This window comes from Colias philodice, chromosome 31 (genome assembly GCF_061535455.1).
Source record: "Colias philodice isolate Cphi_HAF_F1 chromosome 31, ilColPhil1 Martin Lab GWU primary, whole genome shotgun sequence".
NCBI classification, from domain to species: domain Eukaryota; kingdom Metazoa; phylum Arthropoda; class Insecta; order Lepidoptera; family Pieridae; genus Colias; species Colias philodice.
The window spans coordinates 3,361,297-3,381,671 of record NC_143116.1 but is presented as its reverse complement, the minus strand read 5'-3'; the positions used below and the strand labels follow the sequence as shown (position 1 = coordinate 3,381,671).

General features: G+C 35.3%; 3 protein-coding genes across 3 annotated transcripts; 2 read left to right on the top strand and 1 right to left on the bottom strand.

Annotated features, from left to right (window-relative positions):
• The first annotated feature begins 182 nt into the window (after positions 1–182).
• LOC149475168 (uncharacterized) lies at positions 183–19,243 on the top strand. Its single transcript, XM_089713648.1, has 9 exons — positions 183–433; positions 4,299–4,412; positions 4,776–4,945; positions 5,879–6,050; positions 6,607–6,812; positions 8,730–8,843; positions 9,377–9,574; positions 18,488–18,593; positions 19,169–19,243. Exons 1-9 carry the CDS (start codon positions 341–343, stop codon positions 19,226–19,228), a joined length of 1,233 nt encoding a protein of 410 aa, XP_089569774.1. The 5' UTR covers positions 183–340; the 3' UTR covers positions 19,229–19,243.
• LOC149475170 (uncharacterized) lies at positions 2,881–3,880 on the bottom strand. The gene is made up of 2 exons (XM_089713530.1): positions 3,548–3,880; positions 2,881–3,168 (listed from the first exon to the last, which is right to left on the bottom strand). The coding sequence occupies exons 1-2, from the start codon at positions 3,846–3,848 to the stop codon at positions 3,107–3,109; spliced, it is 363 nt and encodes a 120-aa protein (XP_089569656.1). The 5' UTR covers positions 3,849–3,880; the 3' UTR covers positions 2,881–3,106.
• LOC149475169 (uncharacterized) lies at positions 10,774–18,410 on the top strand. Its single transcript, XM_089713609.1, has 2 exons — positions 10,774–11,258; positions 16,453–18,410. Exons 1-2 carry the CDS (start codon positions 11,248–11,250, stop codon positions 18,122–18,124), a joined length of 1,683 nt encoding a protein of 560 aa, XP_089569735.1. The 5' UTR covers positions 10,774–11,247; the 3' UTR covers positions 18,125–18,410.
• Positions 19,244–20,375: the final 1,132 nt, after the last annotated feature.

The following is a 20,375-nucleotide window of genomic DNA, read 5'->3' as shown; positions in this document are numbered from 1 at the left end:
TTTTAATTTTAGAATATCTTTTCAGAATGACATTATTTAGTGTGTGGTAAGGTCTTTATTTCAAAAAGACTCCCTATCTGATCAAAAACCCGATTTCTGAAGATTTAAAAATAAAATGTTAAAAAATAAACAAACAACAAATGGCAAATGCGCTTTTAAATTTTCTTTGAGAGATTTGATAAATTGACTCATGTTAAATTTGTTATTTAGTTTTAGTTAGATTTGTGATAAAGTCCCGTAAAGACTCTTTAAATCGTTTATTGATCATTAAGTTGAAACATAAGTTTAACAGATCGTAGCCAAACGTGAAACTTGCAAGTACAATACAAAATAAATCAAAATGAACAACGAATCTTGTTGCTTATGCCGTAGAAAAGGCAGTCGAATTGTAGATGAAAACATAGCACATTTATTGCTCAAGCTCGGATTTAATGTAAGTTAATGTAAAAGTTGAATATCTTTACTTATTACATAATCCATACTTAATATTATAAATGCGAAAGTAACTCTGTCTGTCTGTCTGTTACTCAATCACGCCTTAACTACTGAACCAATTAGCATGAAATTTGGTATAGAGACCACCACGGGCAAAGCCGGGGCGGACCGCTAGTATATTATAAATCTGAAGAGTTTGTTTGTTTGAACGAGCTAATCTCAGGAACTACTGGTCTGATTTGAAAAATTCTTGCGGTGTTAGATATCCCATTTATCGAGGAAGGCTATAGAGTATAAATAAATAAAATAAAAAAGCCTTTTATTTCCACACAACAGTTTTACAGTTTAACAATTTTTGTTAGTAGAACATATTAATTTAAATTAATTTAAATTAGACAGTTTAACAATTTTACAATTTTACAATTTGTGTTAGTAGATGTGAAATTTATTATCAATTACTACATAAATATTAGTTGTTGTGTTGGATCCCACATTGGGTGAAGGCCTCCTCCATCTTCCTCCACTTGTGCCGGTCTTTACCGCAGGAAGCCCAGTCCTTCCCAGCTATATCGACAATGTCATCAGACCACCGTCTGATTGGTCTACCTACATTCCTCAATCCTTCCGGTCCTTTCCACAATGATGTTTCCGATGTCCAACGTCCGTCAGTATAACGGCTTATGTGTCCAGCCCATTGCCACTTGAGTTTCAGTGCCTGTGTGAGAGCGTCAGTTAAATTTGTTTTTCCTCGGATTGATGTGTTTTTAATTTTATATATTTTCCTTAGGTTTAGCATGCTTCTCTCCATGCTGCTTTGTGTTGATCTGATCCTTTGTTTTACTTTGCTTGTGAACACCCATGTTTGGCAGCCATATAGTAGACAAGGCAACAAGCAGGTATCAAATACAATTTTCTTGAGTTTTAAAGAGTAGTTTCCTTTTAAAATTTCCTTAAGGGACCAAAATTTGCGCCATGCTATGCTTATTCTTCTGGATATTTCATCTTCATTATTTAGTTTATTGAATGATAACTGTTTGCCCAAGTAGATATACTTGTCAACATATTCAATAGTATTATTTCTTACACAAATAGGAATGTTGGAGCTGTTGGACATTATTTTAGTTTTCTTTGAGTTCATTTCTAATCCGACCTTGTGGCTTTCAAAGTTCAAACTGTTTATCATTTCTTCTAGTTCACTTGGATTTTCTGATATTAAAACTATGTCATCTGCAAATCTCAGGTGTGTAAGATAGTTATTGTTTATTTTTATTCCTTTGTTTTCCCAATTTATGTTCCTGAATATTATTTCTAAAACGGCAATAAATAGTTTTGGTGATAGCGGGTCACCCTGTCTAACCCCTCTTTCTATTTTAATTTGTTTTCCTCTTGATTCCAGTTTAACCTTGCTTGTACTATTATTGTAGATATTCATTAATATTTTGATATATTTTTGATCAATTTTTAGGTCACTTAAAGCGTTCCAGATTGATTTGTGGCTTATACTATCAAAGGCTTTGCTATAATCAATAAAGGCCAAATATAAGGGTCTATTAAACTCTCTATATTTTTCCATGACATTTTCCAATGTCTGTATATGGTCCATAGTACTGAAGCCTGAGCGAAAGCCTGCTTGCTCAATTGGTTGTGCGTTATCAATTTTATTTGTTATTCGTTTGAGAACAATTGATGCGAAGGTTTTGTATATATTAGCTAGTAAACTGATGGGTCTATAGTTCCCGATGTCTAATGGATTTCCCTTTTTATACAATAGAATAATATCCGATGTGCACCATTGTATTGGAACAGTTTCTGTATCAAGTACAAGGTTGAACAGTTTAGTTAGATGAGGGATTAAGATCGGAGCGCCTAGTTTTAGGACCTCGTTTGATATCCCATCAGATCCCGGGCTTCTATCAGATTTTAGCTTTGTTATTTGCTCGTACACTTCTCTTTCGTCTATTTTTGGAGCTGTAGCATAGTTCTCATAGATGCTAGGATATTGTTCCGAGACGCTGCTGTGTCCTTCCTTATTTTTGTATAATTCTTCATAGAATGATGTTGCATGATCTAATACTTCTTGCCTTGTTCTTGTTACTTTAGATTTGTTTTCTAGCTTCTGAATCCATGTTTTGTTTTTATTTATTTCCTTGAATGCTCGCTTTGTGCTTCTAAATTTATTGAGATTGTAGGTTATTATTTTCTTTCTGTATGATCTGTAGTCATTTCTAATTGATTTGTGAGTGTCCTTGTATAGCTTGCTGAGTTGCCTCTTCATAGCTTTGTCCTTATTCTTTGTATTTATTAATTCTGTTCTCTTATTTATTAATGAAATAGTTGTGTCACTGAATATATTTTGTTTTTTCTTCTTAATGGTATTATTTGTTTTTAATGAACTGTATATTATAGCTTCCTCTAATATATTGTAATAAGTTTGTGCATTTGTAATTCCTTCTAGGCAATTGTTAATGTTAGTTTGTAGGCATTGAATGTAATTATTTATTTCTTCATCTGTTTGAGGGGTCTTAGGTACTGTTTTAAAGTGTTTCCGGTTTTTTTTGTGAGATACTCAAAGTTACTGTCACTCGCAGGAGTCTATGGTCAGATGGGAATTTTATTTTGTTTATTATCTCAAAGTTTGTTATCAATCTTGGGGTATTTGTTAATATAAAGTCTATTTCATTTTTGGTGTTAAAATCAGGTGACCGCCATGTCCATTTTCTGTTGGGTTTTTTCCTGAAATATGTGTTGATTATAGACAATTTGTATTCATAAGCATATTCTATTAACCTTTCTCCTCTTTCATTTCTATTACCAATACCATACTTGCCCATAATAAGACTTTCTTTGTCCGTTGGTTTACCTATTTTGGCATTAAAGTCACCAAGCACCAACACTCTATCATCAGCGAGTGAGTGTGCCTTTTTAAGATCAGTATAGAATTTCTGCAAATCTGATTCGCTCGCTTTTTCTGTTGGTGCATATACCTGTATTATTGACATATCTAATTCTCCAAATTTCAATTGCAATAATGCAATTCTTTCAGAAATACCAGTGAAATTGATTATTTTATCTTTTAATGTTTTTCTTATTAAGAATCCCACACCAAACATACCTTTAGTTTGACCGATGTAGCAGAAAATGAAGTCATCATGTTCTTCTATGCTGCATCCGAGTCGTCTTACTTCTGCAAGTCCCAAAATGTCACAATTGATACTTTCAAGTGCATGGGTAAGTTCCAAAAATCTTTCTGGGGATGAAAGGGATCTCACGTTGAAAGTGCCTACTTTTATATTGTGTTGATTATTGTGTTTGACTTGAGATGGAGGGTGGTGGTCTAATTCCCCACGATGACCAGTCGGATTGGGGAATGTAGGTTTTGTAGTTATTGTTTTTGACTTACTTTGATTGTTCATACGGTGGCTGATGGCATTGTCCTATTTGTTCATTGGAGTATAGAGTATAGGCTATATAATATTATTACACTAAGACCAACAGGAGTGGAGCACTGCTAGTAAAACCGCAGGGCACAGCTAGTGTAATATATTGAATGAATGAATGAAACAAAAATGAATGAACCAGTACTTATATATAAATTACTAGGTTTCCGCCCGCGGCTTCGCCCGCGCAAAACCCGCATAGTTCACGTTCCCGTGGGATTTCCGGGATTGCGTCATTTTCCCGGGATAAAAAGTAGCCTATGTCCTTTCTCGGGTATCAAAATATCTCCATACCAAATTTCATGAAAATTGGTTCAGTAGTTAAGGCGTGATTGAGTAACAGACAGACAGACAGACAGAGTTACTTTCGCATTTATAATATTAGTATGGATTATAGTAAAAATATAAATGTTATAAAAATTACAGAACGATCCATCATTCATTTGCGTTTGGTGTGAAAAAGTACTAAAGAAAATTGAAAAATTTCTTCAATACATTAAATTATGTCAAGAAACAATAGTTAATGATAGAACGGATGATGTAAGTACAGTAGTTATTATTTAAAAAAAATAAAAATAAATATTTCAGGACATTATTCACACACGTCACAATCTGATCCCATACTAAGCTTTTGCTTGTGTTATGGAAACCAGATAGCTGATAAACATACATATATAATTTTAAACAAATACTTATATAGATAATTAACACCCAGACACAGAGCAAACATATGTGTTCATCACACAAATATTTGCCCTGGGTGGGAATCGAACCCACGACCTCTGGCTTGGAAGGCAGGGTCACTACCAACCAAGCCTGAATCGGTCAGTCAATTATTATTTTAATGTTTTCAAAATCGCTAAATAAAACACAAAAATATAATTTTAAATTTATTTCTTTCAGTATAATCCATACATATTTACAATAAAAAAATTGGATAATATAAATATTATGCCGACTTTTAACGAAGTTTATATAGATGAAACTGTTCCAGAGTACCATGAGAATAGCTGTACCGAAAATGATGAAATGATAGATTGTGAATGGGATAATGTTGGGGAAAAAAATTCAAGGTATATTGGTTTAAATTTATTTTATGACTAGCGGTCTGTCCAGGTTTCGCCCGTGGTACATGTTTACGTTTATCTCCATAAGAACCTTCTTTTCTTATTACTTTTGCACTGCGTCTCCTTGTCTACCAGGTTGTCTGGAAGAGATCGCTGTCTGAGCGATAAGACCGCCTGTTGTGCTCTTCTATCAATTATTGTATTGTGTCCTTACTTGTACTTCTCTCTGTGGTGCACAATAAAGTATTTTTGGTTGTTTGTTTGTTGAACCATCCTTGTACTTCAAGGAATATTCAAGAAAAGAATTAACAAAATCGGTTCAGTAGTTCTCGAGTTATGCTCTTACCAACACATTTTGCTATTCATGTTTACCTATAATTTAGATCTTATAAAAATAACAGTTGTAGAAATACACTTTATTTGTTCATGTTATGGAAAGTCACGGCGTGTCGCATGGTATCGTGTGGCATGGTATTGTGTGGCATGGTATCGTGTGGCTTGGTATTGTTTGGCATGGTATCGTGTGGCTTGGTATTGTGTGGCATGGTATCGTGTGGCATGGTATTGTGTGGCATGGTATCGTGTGGCATGGTGTTGCATGGCATGGCGTAGCGTTGCGTGGCATAACATGGCGTTAGAGGGTGTGGCATGGTGTGGCGTGTCGTGGTGTGTTGTACCCTGAATATTCATACTAATATTATAAAGCTGAAGAGTTTGTTTGTTTGAACACGCAAATCTCAGGAACTACTGGTTGGATTTGAAAAATTATTTCAGTGTTAGATAACCCATTTATTGAGGAAGATTATAGGCAATAATATATCGTCTCTCTAAGACCAACAGGAGCGCAGCAACGCGGGTGAAACCGCGGTGCACAGCTAGTGTGAAAATAAACATACTAGACGACCTAATATGTACATGTTAATCTAATATTTGTTACAGTAAAAACACAGATTTTGAAGTTATCTATTTATCTCAAGAGGAACAATTGGAAGATATTGAAAATAAAAAGAAAGCTGACAAATATATGAATAAGAAATATAAATGTGAACTGTGTGGTGTCGGTTTTCTTACTGATGACGTTTTGCAAGAACATAATTTTAGACATAGTTATGTAAGTATTATCACTATCAATATCACTACATACTAATATTATAAAGAGGAAAGGTTTGTAATTATGTATGTATGTATGGTTTTCACGCATAACCTACTGGACCGATTTCAAAAATTCTTGCACCATTAGAAAGCTGCATCTTCACTGAGCAACATAGACTATATTGCATTTTCAAAAAAAAATAGAGATCCTTACCAAAAATGCAATAATGTAACCCAAAATGTAAAAAAATCCTTAATAAAAATTCTGTCATTGCGTGCGCTGCGGAATCTATTCCTTGAAGTACGAGGATAGTTCTTATGAAAAAAAAAACGTAAACATGTATGTAGGTATCTGTTTCACTGATCGATTTTCTTTAGGAACAAGTAGGTGATCAGCCTTCTGTGTCCTGCCAGACCGAGACATTTTTTTTACTTCGTTTCCACCGGGAATCGAACCCATTACCCCTCGCTGCTACGCTCACGCGTCACTGTACCAAGGAGGCGATTCTGCATTCTATCTTATTTAAGCATGATTTTTATTATTATACATATTAATAAATAGTTTATTCCAACAGGAAGCAGGCGACCACATATGTGCAATATGTCAGCTGCATTTTAAAACAAATTTGGTATTATCTCAACATAAGTTAGCTCACAGAAGAAGATTCAAATGTGTGTTATGTAAAAAAAGGTTCAAAAGATGGTCCCACGCTTTGGGGCATGGGACTAAATGTGGGGTTTGGGACAGTGTGGCTTGTGATGTATGTGAAAAAGTTTTTAGGTAAGTTTAGTTTTGAAAATTATACCGTTACTAGCTTTCCGAATTCCGCCCGCGGCTTCGCCTGCGATTTCATAGAAAACCCGCATAGTTTTCGTTCCCGTGGGATTTCCGGGATAAAACCTATCCTATGTGTTAATCCAAGTTACTCTCTATATGTGTGCTAAATTTCATTGTAATCGGTTCTGTAGTATTTGCGTGAAAGATTAACAAACACACACGCATCCTCACAAACTTTCGCATTTATAATATTAGTAGGATAGGATAGTAGGATAATTGCAGGGCGTACAGTCTTATCTGCATTACATATAAAAAAAAATATATATTGTATATGTATGTGTATATGTCGTGGCCATATCGTAAATTTGCTCATTTCATGATATGACTGGCCATTTCACGAAATGGTCGCATTTCGTGAAATGGCCAATTTAGTTTGGCCACATCATGATGTGGCTTGAGCAGATCAATGATAAGATATCGTTTCACGATATGGCCAACTAAACGCGCGGTTTTTTCATGAAATGATCAAAATTATTTGATCATATCGTAAAATAGTTACATTAATTATTGGTAGAGGCGCTGCAAGCTCTGTGTTTATGTGATAAGATGGCGGCCGCCGGCGAAAATTTAATTATTCGCAGTTAAAAACTTCATAATTCGTTTAATAACAATATGAAGAAAGTCAAAGCAAAGAATTTACGACGGTTCGAGTACTATGGAAAATGTGGATATCTTATATGTATTGAAGAAAAAATGCGTCTTTAATAAAATAATTTAAGACGCATTTTTTCTTTTAGGATATATATTTATATATCCTACTATAGTATTATAATTGTTTGTTTTTTAAAAAGCGATCCGCTTCTGGCACTCGCCGGCCGCTGCCGCGGCACGCTCGCTTTGCTCGCTCGGCTCGTGCGTTGTTTATTAAAGTCTAACCTAACCTAACTTAACTGTTTTTTATTGCAAAAACGATTCGCTTCTAGCATTCGCTGGCCGCGGCCGCGGCACTAACTTAAATGACATTAAACAAGTTTTTAGAATATTCTGAATTTTAATATTTTATGGACTCTTTATATTTTATACGATCTGGCCAAATGTGGATGGCCAAATCGTGAAACGTTGACGATTTAACGATCTGATCAAACTATGTTGGCCATTTCATGAAATGCGACCATTTCGTGAAATGATCGATCATATCATGAAATGAGCAAATCTACGATATGGCCACGACATATACATATATATTTATTCAGTAAATCTACACTAATATTATAAAGAGGAAAACTTTGTTTGTTTGTTTGTTTGTTTGATTGATTGTAATGAATAGGCTCATAAACTACTGGACCGATTTTAAAAATTCTTTCACCATTCGAAAGCTACATTATCCACGAGTAACATAGGCTAGGTTTTATCCCGGAAATCCCACGGGAACGGGAACTATGCGGGTTTTTCTTAGAAAACGCGGGCGAAGCCGCAGGCGGAAAGCTAGTATGAAATATGTTTACAATTTTTCAGCCATTGAGACATCTTTTAAGCATTTAAATGCTTGTGTTAGAACATCTCGCTCTTCCGACAGTACATTGTCTTTGTCAGGTGTGTGTGTGTGCGTGAGTGTGTGTGAATAGAATTAATTATTTTAGTAATAATTTACAATTAGCCAGATTTTTATTTTTGGAGTGTTAAGTAATTTTTTATCAGACAAATATAATTTAGTTATGTAGGTACTAGCGGTCCGCCCCGGCTTCGCCCGTGGTACCTACATGTTTAAACTATCCTATCTCTCAAGTTGGATCGAACTGCACATGGTGTGCGAAATTTATTATAATCGGTTTAGTGTTTTAGGAGTCCATTGAGGACAAACATTGTGACACGATATTTATATATTATAATATTAAGATAAAAAAAATATTATCATTCCAGAGATAATAATTCTTTGAACATCCACAAGAAAATTCACACAAAGGAAAGAAATTTTATTTGCGACGAGTGTAACAAGGGCTTTAGAACGAGACAACATCTGATCATACATTTACGGTAAGTATTCAACATAAAGTGAAGTCCCGTGTCCCCTAGTGGGGTAAAGATGTATTATACATCTGTTTCACTGATCGATTTTCTTTAGGGACAAGTAGGTGATCAGCCTTCTGTGTCCTCCCAGACCGAGACATTTTTTTCTTGTCGTCTCCACCGGGAATCGAACCCAGGACCCCTCGGTGTTACGCTCACGCGTCAACCACTGTACCAAGGAGGCGATTAGTATTCAACATAGCATAAACTAAAAACTGTATAACTTACTGTGCTCCGCGGTTTTACCCGCATTTCTCAGTTCCTATTGGACTAAGCTTGATGATATATAGCCTATAGCTTTCCTCGATAAATAGGCTATCTAACACCTAAAGAATTTTACAAATCGGACCAGTAGTTCCTGAGATTAGCGCGTTCAAACAAACAAACTCTTCAGATTTATAATATTGTAAGTAAATAATTTTTCAAATCGGACCCGAAATATAAATACATAATTAGTGCCAATCAGATATATTATTAATTTTATATGTCTGTTTTTGCAGTTCCCACACCGGCGTGAAACCTTTCGGCTGCACTGAATGTGATAAAACTTTCTCTACGCACTCAAATTTGAAAGCTCATTCCATAGTGCATGAGAAAGAGAAATTGTTCTTTTGTGTCGAATGTAATAAGAGATATAAGAGTGAAAAGAGTTTGCGAAGACACTTTGTGAGTTCACTCAAACATGTGCAAGAAAGAGAGTGAGTTTTGTACTTGTAATAGCTTTCCGCCCGCTATGTAAAGAAGAACCCGCATAGTTCCCGTTCCCGTAGGATTTCCGGGATAAAACCTATCCTATGTCCTTCCTCAGGTCTCAAGCTATCTCTGTACCAAATCTGAAGTAAATCCATGCTGTACTTTTTGAGATTAGCCCGGACATACATACAGACAAACAGACAAAAATTCTAAAAATTGTATTTTTGGCTTAGAGCTAGCGCGCACGAGCAACTTTGTCTCCGCAACTATTTTGTCTCCGCAACTATTTTGTCTCTTCACCCATGGGCTAGTATGAAAGTGCGCGCACGTAGCGACGCAACTCCCCATACAAATTGATGGGAGAGACAAAATAGTTGCGGAGACAAAGTTGCTCGTGCGCGCTCGCTCTTAGGTATCTAGTTGTAGATCTGTTGTAGATCACGCCCCGAGTATTATTTAAAAAATATATTCAATATAACTACAGTTTTGATTTTCCTACGATTTTATTATATGTATAGATACTAGGTTTAGCGAGATGAATACTAGCTTGATGGAGTTGTATACAAGATTTAGTGCATTGTATACTAGATTTTGTTAGCTGTATACTAGATTTAGCGGTCTGTATAATTGAAAAAATGAAATGTATAATTGCCTGTGTGAGTTTTATACTAGACTAGCTGTGCTCCACAGTTTTACTCACAGTGCTCCGCTCCTGTTGATCTTGGCGTGATGATATATAGCCTATAGCCTCCCTCGATAAATGGGCTATCTCACACCGAAAGAATTTATCAAATCGGACCAGTAGTTAATGAGATTAGCGCGTTCAAACAAACAAACTTCATCTTTATGATATTAGTATAGATTTAGCTTGATGTATACTATCTTGATGGAGTTGTATACAAGATTTAGTGCATTGTATACTAGATTTAGCGGTCTGTATAATTGCCTGTATGAGTTTTATACTAGATTTAGTGAGTTGTATAAAACACACTTGTTTTATTAATTAATTTATATTATATGTACTTACTATTTAATAATAAAAAATCGGTGTATATGTCGCAAGCAAATTGTATTATTTCGTCGTTTACAAATACTCGGCATTTTGTAATTTTTTTTTCAATTTTTCAAATCGGTTCAGTAGTTCCTGAGATTAGCGCGGACAAACAAACAAACTCTTCAGCTTTATAGTATAGATTTAGTAATTTGTTATGTACTGTATATACACGCCTTAACCATTAGAGGATGCATGGGGCCACCCAAGAAGGACTTGCACCTGTTAGCAATTGCGACATCGCGCACACCTGCGATTCCTGAGAGTGTTGCGGCAATCATCGCCACCGCGACGCTGTAGTTGCTCCGCCGTGGACGACGAGCACTCTTTGTTCCAACATTGAACGGGAGGGACATAGTTTAAGTTAGGAATAATTTATCATGTAATTTTTTTTACAATAAATTATTAATAAGTAAATTTCGGTTTTTTTTGCGCCTTCGCGGGCCGGTCGATATAATTGGCGCAGTCTTGTGGATAATCCTCGAGAGCCGTCTCTCGGAACGCGAAACTACAAGCATCGAGTACCGCTATTCCATCGGAGGGACGACGACGGGGATCCAGAACCTACACCATTGGCCGCCGCAACGCGAAGGGTATCCAAACATTGATACTGCAGGAAAGGCCGAAATGAAAATCCTGTAAGTACACTAATTCTCTTAGTGTCTTGCCACTCCTAGATTGTAAGTTTTCCTAGATTACCCATTCACGGGAACCGAGGAACTGTAGTGCGTAGGCTTAAAATATATTAATTCATCGAGAATTAATTGTAGAATTTTACAAAATCAATTTGTAAAATTCAAATATATAGATATTAGGTTGATAAAAGATTAATAAATTTAAATATCAATTAATTACGAATTGATTAATTTTCGAATTTTACTAATTAATTCATTTTATAATTCAAATATATTAGGTAAAGATTATTAATTTTTTTATATTAGTATAACGAAGTAAATAAATTTAATTAAATTTAATATATTTTATATAGGTAATACAGATATTTAAAATGTCAGATTTGGATAAAATTTTTAATGCACTTAGGCTTTTGCCAGAATTCGATGGTAATGTTAACGTTTTAACAAGATTTATACATTTAAGTGACCAATTAGCTGAGGAATTTATAGATAAAGATCCCGGAAATACTTTAAAAACTGCCGCGTTATGTAATGGTATTTTAAATAAAGTTACTGGGCCCGCAGCCCGAGTTATTAATGCAAATGGTATACCTACTACTTGGCACGGTATTAGAAGCGTATTAGTTAATAACTTTTCTGACCATAGAGATGAGACCGCCCTTTATAACGATTTAGCCTTATTAACGCAAGGTCGTAGCTCTCCTCAAGAGTTCTATGAAAGATGTCAGCATCTTTTTAGTACCATAATGACGTATATAGCATTACATGAAACAGTCGTTACTACTCGTGAGGCAAAAAGGGACCTGTATCAAAAATTAACACTACAGGCTTTCCTACGTGGTTTAAGAGATCCGTTAGGCTCACGCATACGTTGCATGCGCCCCGCAACCATTGAAAAGGCATTAGAATACGTTAATGAAGAACAAAGCACTTTATACCTTCAACAACGTAATGAAACTTTTGATAGGAAACCCCACGTACCTTTTAGAATGCCGTACTCGCATGAACCGTTTTATAGACATAATGATTTTAGTGAACCTATATCTTCTAAACTACAGCCTATACATTCGTTTAGACCGCAATTTAAGCCACCAAATTTTAATCGAAATTTTAATCAACCGCAAGGACCAGCACGTCCAACTCGTACTATGCAAATTTTCCGCGCTGCACCCCCTAACTATAACCCGCAGAGCAATACGTTCAGATTACAGCCTAAACATCCCGCGCAACCGAAACCGCATCCTATGAGTGGCGTTAGCCATTACGTGACAAAGACTTTACCACCGACACCTTTTGCACGCGCTCATGATTGGTCAAAATTTGGTAATCCACCCCCGAGTAATTATTTTAAGACTAGGGAGATGAATCATAATGAATATCTAGATGAAGATTATTATTGTACCGATTTATATCCTTATGAAGATGACTATTATAATAATGAATATTACTGTACGGAATATGAACCTTATGTACATTACGAACAGACAGACGCACCTGAAAATTCTGATGAAACGTGTGACGTACGTTCAGAACACGATCAGGATTTTCCGAATCCACCAAAATTAGAAAAACCAAAATAGAATTAAATCTACACACGCAACGTCAACTTCCTTATATTCAAATTCGTAATCCTCCACTTAAATTGTTAATTGATACTGGAGCTAACCAATCTTTTCTTAGCCCCGATGCAGTACAGAGATATTTTCCTGACGTTACTCTTAATTATGATCCCTTTGAAGTAAGTAATGTTCATGCTGTAACACGTAATAAGTATTCTATAACATTACCTAGTTTTCCTGAATTTAATGACCCTGACGATATCACATTTTTCGTTTATAAATTTCACAATTATTTCGACGGCTTAATAGGTTCAGATTTGTTAGATAAATGGGAAGCATCAATAAATTATAAAACTAAAACTTTAAATACTTGCAATGCTACGAATCGGTTATTAGTATATGACTCACGGAACGCTAATCTTTATGAGGACGTCATACCCGCAGGAAGTAGTAAATTAGTTAGATTACCCGTAGATGTTGAGAATGGAGACGCTATTATACCGGAACAAATTATATGTAATTGTCATATTTCTGAATGTTTAACGAAGGCGAGGAGCAATCGCGCTATCGTGGAAATTTCTAATCCAACCCGTAATGATGTAATTTTTTCAATGGATCGACCAGTATGTGCCGAGGTTTATAATAACGAGTACACGCGCACCAAACGTTCGTCCGACCGTGTGAAACAGGTATTATCTCGCTTGCGTACTGATCACTTAAATAATGAGGAACGTTTAAATTTAGAGTCATTATGTTCAGAATATGCGGATGTATTTTATATAGAAGGCGAAAACTTAACATTTACGAATAAAATTAAGCATTCTATTAGAACTAAGGATGAAATACCGGTTTATACGAAAAGTTATCGCTATCCATTTATTCATAGAAAGGAAGTACAGAATCAGATAAGTAAGATGTTAGAACAGGGTATTATTAGACCATCAGATTCAGCATGGAGCTCTCCTATTTGGGTGGTACCTAAAAAGGCAGATGCATCCGGCAAAGTTAAATGGCGTTTAGTTGTTGATTTTAGAAAGTTAAATGAGAAAACTTTGGATGACAAATATCCGATTCCTAATATCACAGATGTCTTACATAAATTGGGTAACTGTCAATACTTCACAACGCTAGATTTAGCAAGTGGGTTTTATCAAGTGGAAATGAACCCGGCTGATATTCCAAAAACTGCTTTTAGTGTAGAACATGGTCATTTTGAATTCTTAAGAATGCCCATGGGTCTAAAGAATAGTCCATCTACTTTTCAAAGAGTAATGGATAATGTACTGAGAGATTTGCAAAATTCTATTTGTCTAGTTTACCTAGATGATATAATAGTGTTTAGCACTTCTTTACAGGAGCATATCGTTAATCTTAGAAAAGTGTTTCAGAGATTGCGTGAATCCAACTTTAAAATACAGATGGATAAATCGGAATTTCTTAAACTCGAAACCGCGTATCTAGGTCACATTATTAGCAAAGATGGGATAAAGCCTAACCCAGATAAGATATCTGCCATCCAAAAGTATCCTCTTCCGAAAACTCCAACCGACATTAAACGATTTCTAGGTCTATTAGGTTATTATAGGAAATTCATACCAGATTTCGCTAAAATCACGAAACCCATGACACAATGCTTAAAAAAAGGTTCAAAGATAACATTTTCCAAAGATTACATTGAATGTTTCAATAGGTGTAAAACATTATTAATGAATGATCCAATTCTTCAGTATCCTGATTTCAATAAAGAATTTATTCTTACAACTGACGCGTCGAATTTAGCTATCGGTGCTGTACTCTCTCAAGGCCCCGTTGGTTCCGATAAACCAATTGCGTACGCTTCACGTACACTTAATAGTAGCGAAATTAATTATAGTACGATTGAAAAGGAGCTACTAGCAATTGTCTGGGCAACGAAATATTTCCGCCCTTATCTTTTTGGTCGAAAGTTTAAAATTATGACTGATCATAGGCCCCTTCAATGGGTCATGAATTTAAAGGAACCTAATTCCCGTCTCACACGTTGGAGGCTCAAACTTAGCGAATACGATTACACTGTAATTTATAAGCAGGGAAAGCAAAATTGTAACGCCGATGCTTTATCGCGTATTCAAATTAACAATGAGGAAACAGATTCTTTAGCGGTTAATCCAACAGAAACAACACCTTCATTAATAAGAAGAAGTTCAGATACAATTACTGTTAATTCAAATTCAAGTACGATTACTGCACATTCAAAATCAGGTACTCTTACAGCAAGTTCCGACACCGTCACAGTTCATACTGACGCGGAGAACCCAATTTTAGATGTACCTATAACAGATCACCCGTTGAATAAATTTAAGAGACAGATAGTTATTACTTTAATAGATAGAGTACCGAGTAAGCCTATAATTTCAAAACCTTTTGAAAATCATACTAAGATAGATATTAATGTTAACAAAGCGAATATTGATAGTGAAATAGTTTCACTTATTAAAAAATATGTAGATCCTAAGATAAAAACTGCAATTCTAGTTCATCCCCCTGATGCTATGTGTGCTATAGTTCCAATAATACAGGCTAATTTTAAAAGTTCATGTATGGATTTAGTTCTTACAAAATTAGAATTGCAAAATGTCAAAGATTACTTTAAGCAACAGGAAATAATACGAAATTATCATGAAGGCAAAACTAACCATCGCGGAATTAACGAAACTCATTTATCTTTATCTAGGAAATACTTTTGGCCTAAAATGAAGGAAGCTGTAACTAAATATATTAATGAGTGTAGCATATGTGGTCAAGGAAAATATGATAGAATTCCAGTAAATCCAAAATTTCGAATCGTAGTTCCTCCTACAAAGCCTTTTGAAATAGTACATCTCGATTTACTTAGTATTGATTCTCAGAAATATCTCACTATAATAGATGCATTCTCTAAGTATGCTCAAGCATATTGTTTAAAAGACGCAACCGCGATAAGCGTAGTTCAGGCTCTTTTGACGTTTAGTACACATCATGGCTTACCTATGACTGTCGTAACGGATCGAGGTCCTGAATTCACGAACCAAATATTCAGTGAATTTGTAAGACTTCATAGAATAAATCACCATAAGTTATTAGCTCATGCACCTAACGAAAATGGTATGGTAGAACGGCTTCACTCAACTTTATTAGAACATATACGTTTACTAAAACTTGAACGACGTGGTGAATTAATCATTAACTTAATGCCGTACGCTGTTCTTGCCTATAATAGTTCGATCCACAGTTTCACGAAGTGCAGGCCTCTTGACATTATAACCGGTCATTTAGATCCCCGCGATCCTGTAGATATAGATCTATCAGAAAATGTCTTACAGCAATATATGCAAGAACATCGCGATAGTATGCACAAAGTATACAAAATTATTAATGAATCGTCTTTGGAACGCCGTACTCAAATTACAGAAAACATTAATAGGAACCGCGAACCCGAAATACAGTATTATCCAGATCAACAAATTTTTGTAAGAAATCCTAGGGCTAGACGGCAAAAGACCGCACCGCGTTTTACGCACGATACCGTACTAGCTGATTTACCTATTCATATCTATACTAAGAAGAAATATGGCGCTGTTGCTAAATCTAGGCTTAAGAGGGTACCTAAATTGTTACAGAATCCTTCCTCTGATCCTGTGCCTGATTCAAGCGGAGGATCCCACCCTGAGTAGCTTGGATGATGGACCCGGTATACTACCATTTAATATTGGAACTGCAAGAATTGTCACTCATTATCATTCATTTTTGCAAATTATTAATTTAAAAGATATTCGCGATAGTATAACCATAGTAAAGGATCAATTAAATTCATTAACACCTAATTTGCACGATAGATTATTTTCGCTTTATAATTCACATATCGAACACCTGCATTATAAGATTATTAAATTATCAAATCAGTTAGAAACTTTTGAACCCAATCGCAAAAAGAGAGGTCTCATAGATGGTTTAGGTTCAGTAATAAAAAGTATTTCTGGTAACCTAGACTATACGGATGCAATTAAATATGATACCGCAATTAAATTATTACAAAATAATGAAAATAGATTGGTCACAGAAATGAATAATCATATAAGCCTCAGTAAAGATTGGATAAACCAACAATCTGACATTTTAAACAACTTAATTAAAAATCAGGAAAAAATTGAAATAGCTATAAATGATTTAAAGGAAAATAATTTAAACATTACTATATACATCGATTTAATTCAACGCGTAGCAATTTTATCAGATAACATTGATGATATATCTGAGGAATTACATAGATTAGAAAATTTATTAGGTTTTATTCGTGCGAAAAGTACGCATCATCTTATGTTCAATTCAAATTCATTAAAAGAAATGTTAAATAAGTTAAACAAATTTTATGGCAAAGATCAAATCCCTCAAGTTAATTATAGAGAATATTTTGATTTAGTTAAACTAGGCTATTATTATAGTAATAGAAATATAGTTATAGTTTTTATGTTCCCGGTTGTCCTTCCTGCTACCTTTGAATTATTTAAATTATCCATAGTTCCTAATAAAGATAGTAAAGTCCTAATTCCACCCTATCCTTTTGTGGCAATTCACGACGAGGATTTTATGTACATGGAGGCAGAATGCCCGAAGTCTGGCCTAGGGTATCTATGTGAGGACAAGCTGAACCATCATCGATCCAAAAATGACTGCGTGTATCACCTTATTACCACGCAACGAGTCGTCGCATCTTGTCTCTTCACGCCTGTGGAGCTCGGAGCACCCGCACTAGAAAAATTAGACGACGCCCACTACGTCATCAGTTTCCCCAAGCCATCAAAAATTCACCTATCATGCTCGCAAGATCAATATGACGTCATTAAAGGAAGCTACTTAGCCACAATACCCAAAAACTGCATTCTTCAAACGGAGGCTTTCAAGATAGTCAATAGAGAAGACCATATCAAAGGACAGATAATGAAAATTGCAAACCTGCCAGATTCCAGCCAATATAATACAGATGAAGAAGTTCTGAAGTTGAATTCGATAAATTTGGATAAATTACACGCTAGTAACAGAGCTATATCAATGGAAATGCCTATCAGTACTAACAACGGATACGAGATTCTCTATATGCAGCCTTCCATCATACCGATATATGTTATATTAATAACGAGTGCAGTTGCCCTAGTGACATGGTACGTCGTACGGAGAGTGCGTACATCAAAACCAAAAACTACGAGTGTTCATGGTAATCAAAAAGAAGAAATAGAACATCAATCGGCGGAGTGTGAAATTTCAGCGATATTAACGAGCCTTGCCCGCCAATAATCGCTGAACTTCAGGAGGGAGGTGTTATGTACTGTATATACACGCCTTAACCATTAGAGGATGCATGGGGCCACCCAAGAAGGACTTGCACCTGTTAGCAATTGCGACATCGCGCACACCTGCGATTCCTGAGAGTGTTGCGGCAATCATCGCCACCGCGACGCTGTAGTTGCTCCGCCGTGGACGACGAGCACTCTTTGTTCCAACATTGAACGGGAGGGACATAGTTTAAGTTAGGAATAATTTATCATGTAATTTTTTTTACAATAAATTATTAATAAGTAAATTTCGGTTTTTTTTGCGCCTTCGCGGGCCGGTCGATATAATTAATTTCTGTATACATATTATTATTGTTTTTTTTAGGTTTTCCTGTACGCAATGTGGCAAAAAGTTTATTTCGCAAATATCATTGTCTTCGCATATAAGAAATGTTCATTTGATGACTTACAAATGTAGTATTTGTGAAAAGGTGAGATGATTTAGCTTCACTACATAGTATAAAACAAAGTCGCTTTATCTGTCCCTATGTATGCTTAAATCTTTAAAACTACGCGACGGATTTTGATGCGGTTTTTTTAATGGATGGATTGATTCAAGAGAAAGGCATATATAATACTAGCTGTGCTCCGCGGGTTTACGCGCAGTGCTCTGCTCCTGTTGGTCTTAGCGAGATGATATAATATAGTCAATAAGCCTTACTCGATAAATGGACTATCTAACACCGAAAATTTTTTTTTCAAATCAGACCAGTTGTTCCCTATATTAGCGCGTACAAACAAACAAACTCTTCAGCTTTATAATATTAATAAAATACAGATGTGTTATTCTGAAGCTACATTACTGCTAAGTATCATCAAAATCCGTTCAATGGTTTTCGCGTGAGAGCAATAAACATATTTATTTATTTACTCTTTATAAGCATATAAAATAAGTAAATTGTACAAATGGCGGCCTTATGGCTCAAAACCATTTCTACCAGGCAACCTTAACCGATAAGGATACTATTATTTATTTTTTATAAATATATTTTTTTATTTGTTTCAGATATTTTCAAATAACTCAAACTTGAAGAAGCATGTACGCTGTGTGCATAGTAAAAGATGAAATATATATTTTTTTGCAAAAATTGTTTTTTATTTATTTTTATAACTAGTAGACCTCACATATTTTTTGAAAAAATAATTGATGAAATGTTGACGATTGGTTAGTGTTAGTATGTGATACCAAAGAACGCCTACCTATCAGATATTATCAGACGATGAATATTGACATGATTTTAAAAGAGCAATTGTGGAGTTTCTTGTCGGTTTTTCTCCATACATACTGCTTTCCGAATCGGTGGTAAATGTTAAAAATATGTAATGACGATTCAAAAGTGCTTCTAAAAGAAGTCTAATTGAATAAATAAATGTTTGAATTTGAAGCAATGATGAAGGTTCATAAAAATAGTACTACACGTCTTTTCTCAAGGCTGATTTTCACATATTTATTCTTTATTCTTTATTTTCCAACACAAGTAGGAATTTACAGGTATGTATACCCAAAACATTACAAGGCAGTTACTTAACAAAAATTACATCATCCGTACTAATATTATAAATGCGAAAGTAACTCTGTCTGTCTGTCTGTTACTCAATCACGCCTAAACTACTGAACCAATTTGCATGAAATTTAGTATGGAGATATTTTGATACCCGAGAAAGGACATAGGCTACCTTTTATTGCGAAATATGTACCACGGGCGAAGCCGGGGCGGACCTCTAGTTTTTTATTACTAAGAAAGAACAAAATAATATTTTAAAACATACAGACACACGGACGTCCAAGACAGAACTTTTTTAAACTGTTTTATAACTAGTTTAAATAACAAAAATGACATCAAAAATATCATGAATGTTAAAAATAGTGTTTTTTCTTAATATGTGTGTGTATGTATTATCTTACAAGTGCAATGTATGATACATAAAGACATTTTAAGTTTGAAAAATCAGATGTTTTGCGCGAAGTGACAGTAGTACCCACCTCAACGCTTCGCTTATGAGGCGTGCAATTTATATAAACTTAAACAAAATATATCGCATTCATTGGTGTGAGCGAGCATGTCATTGAGCAGCTTTATTCCTCGTATAAGGGGAGCATTCCTACCACTCTTCGTCCGCCCTCCCGACTGGACCTTCGCGATTTGTTCTCCACAAATCGCGAAGGCGTCGCAGGCCCACGTCCTGAGGACCCGCCACGCTGTACATGATCT

Bases quoted from the DNA above. Each gene is read 5' to 3' on its own strand.
- LOC149475170 (XM_089713530.1), bottom strand. From the start codon at position 3,848: ATGAACAATCAAAGTAAGTCAAAAACAATAACTACAAAACCTACATTC. The intron at 3,169-3,547 runs GTATGTTTGGTG...CACATATTTCAG, and splicing joins CTACATCGGTCAAACTAAAG to GAAAAAACCCAACAGAAAAT.
- LOC149475168 (XM_089713648.1), top strand. From the start codon at position 341: ATGAACAACGAATCTTGTTGCTTATGCCGTAGAAAAGGCAGTCGAATT. The intron at 4,946-5,878 runs GTATATTGGTTT...TATTTGTTACAG, and splicing joins GTTGGGGAAAAAAATTCAAG to TAAAAACACAGATTTTGAAG. The intron at 18,594-19,168 runs GTGAGATGATTT...TATTTGTTTCAG, and splicing joins AATGTAGTATTTGTGAAAAG to ATATTTTCAAATAACTCAAA.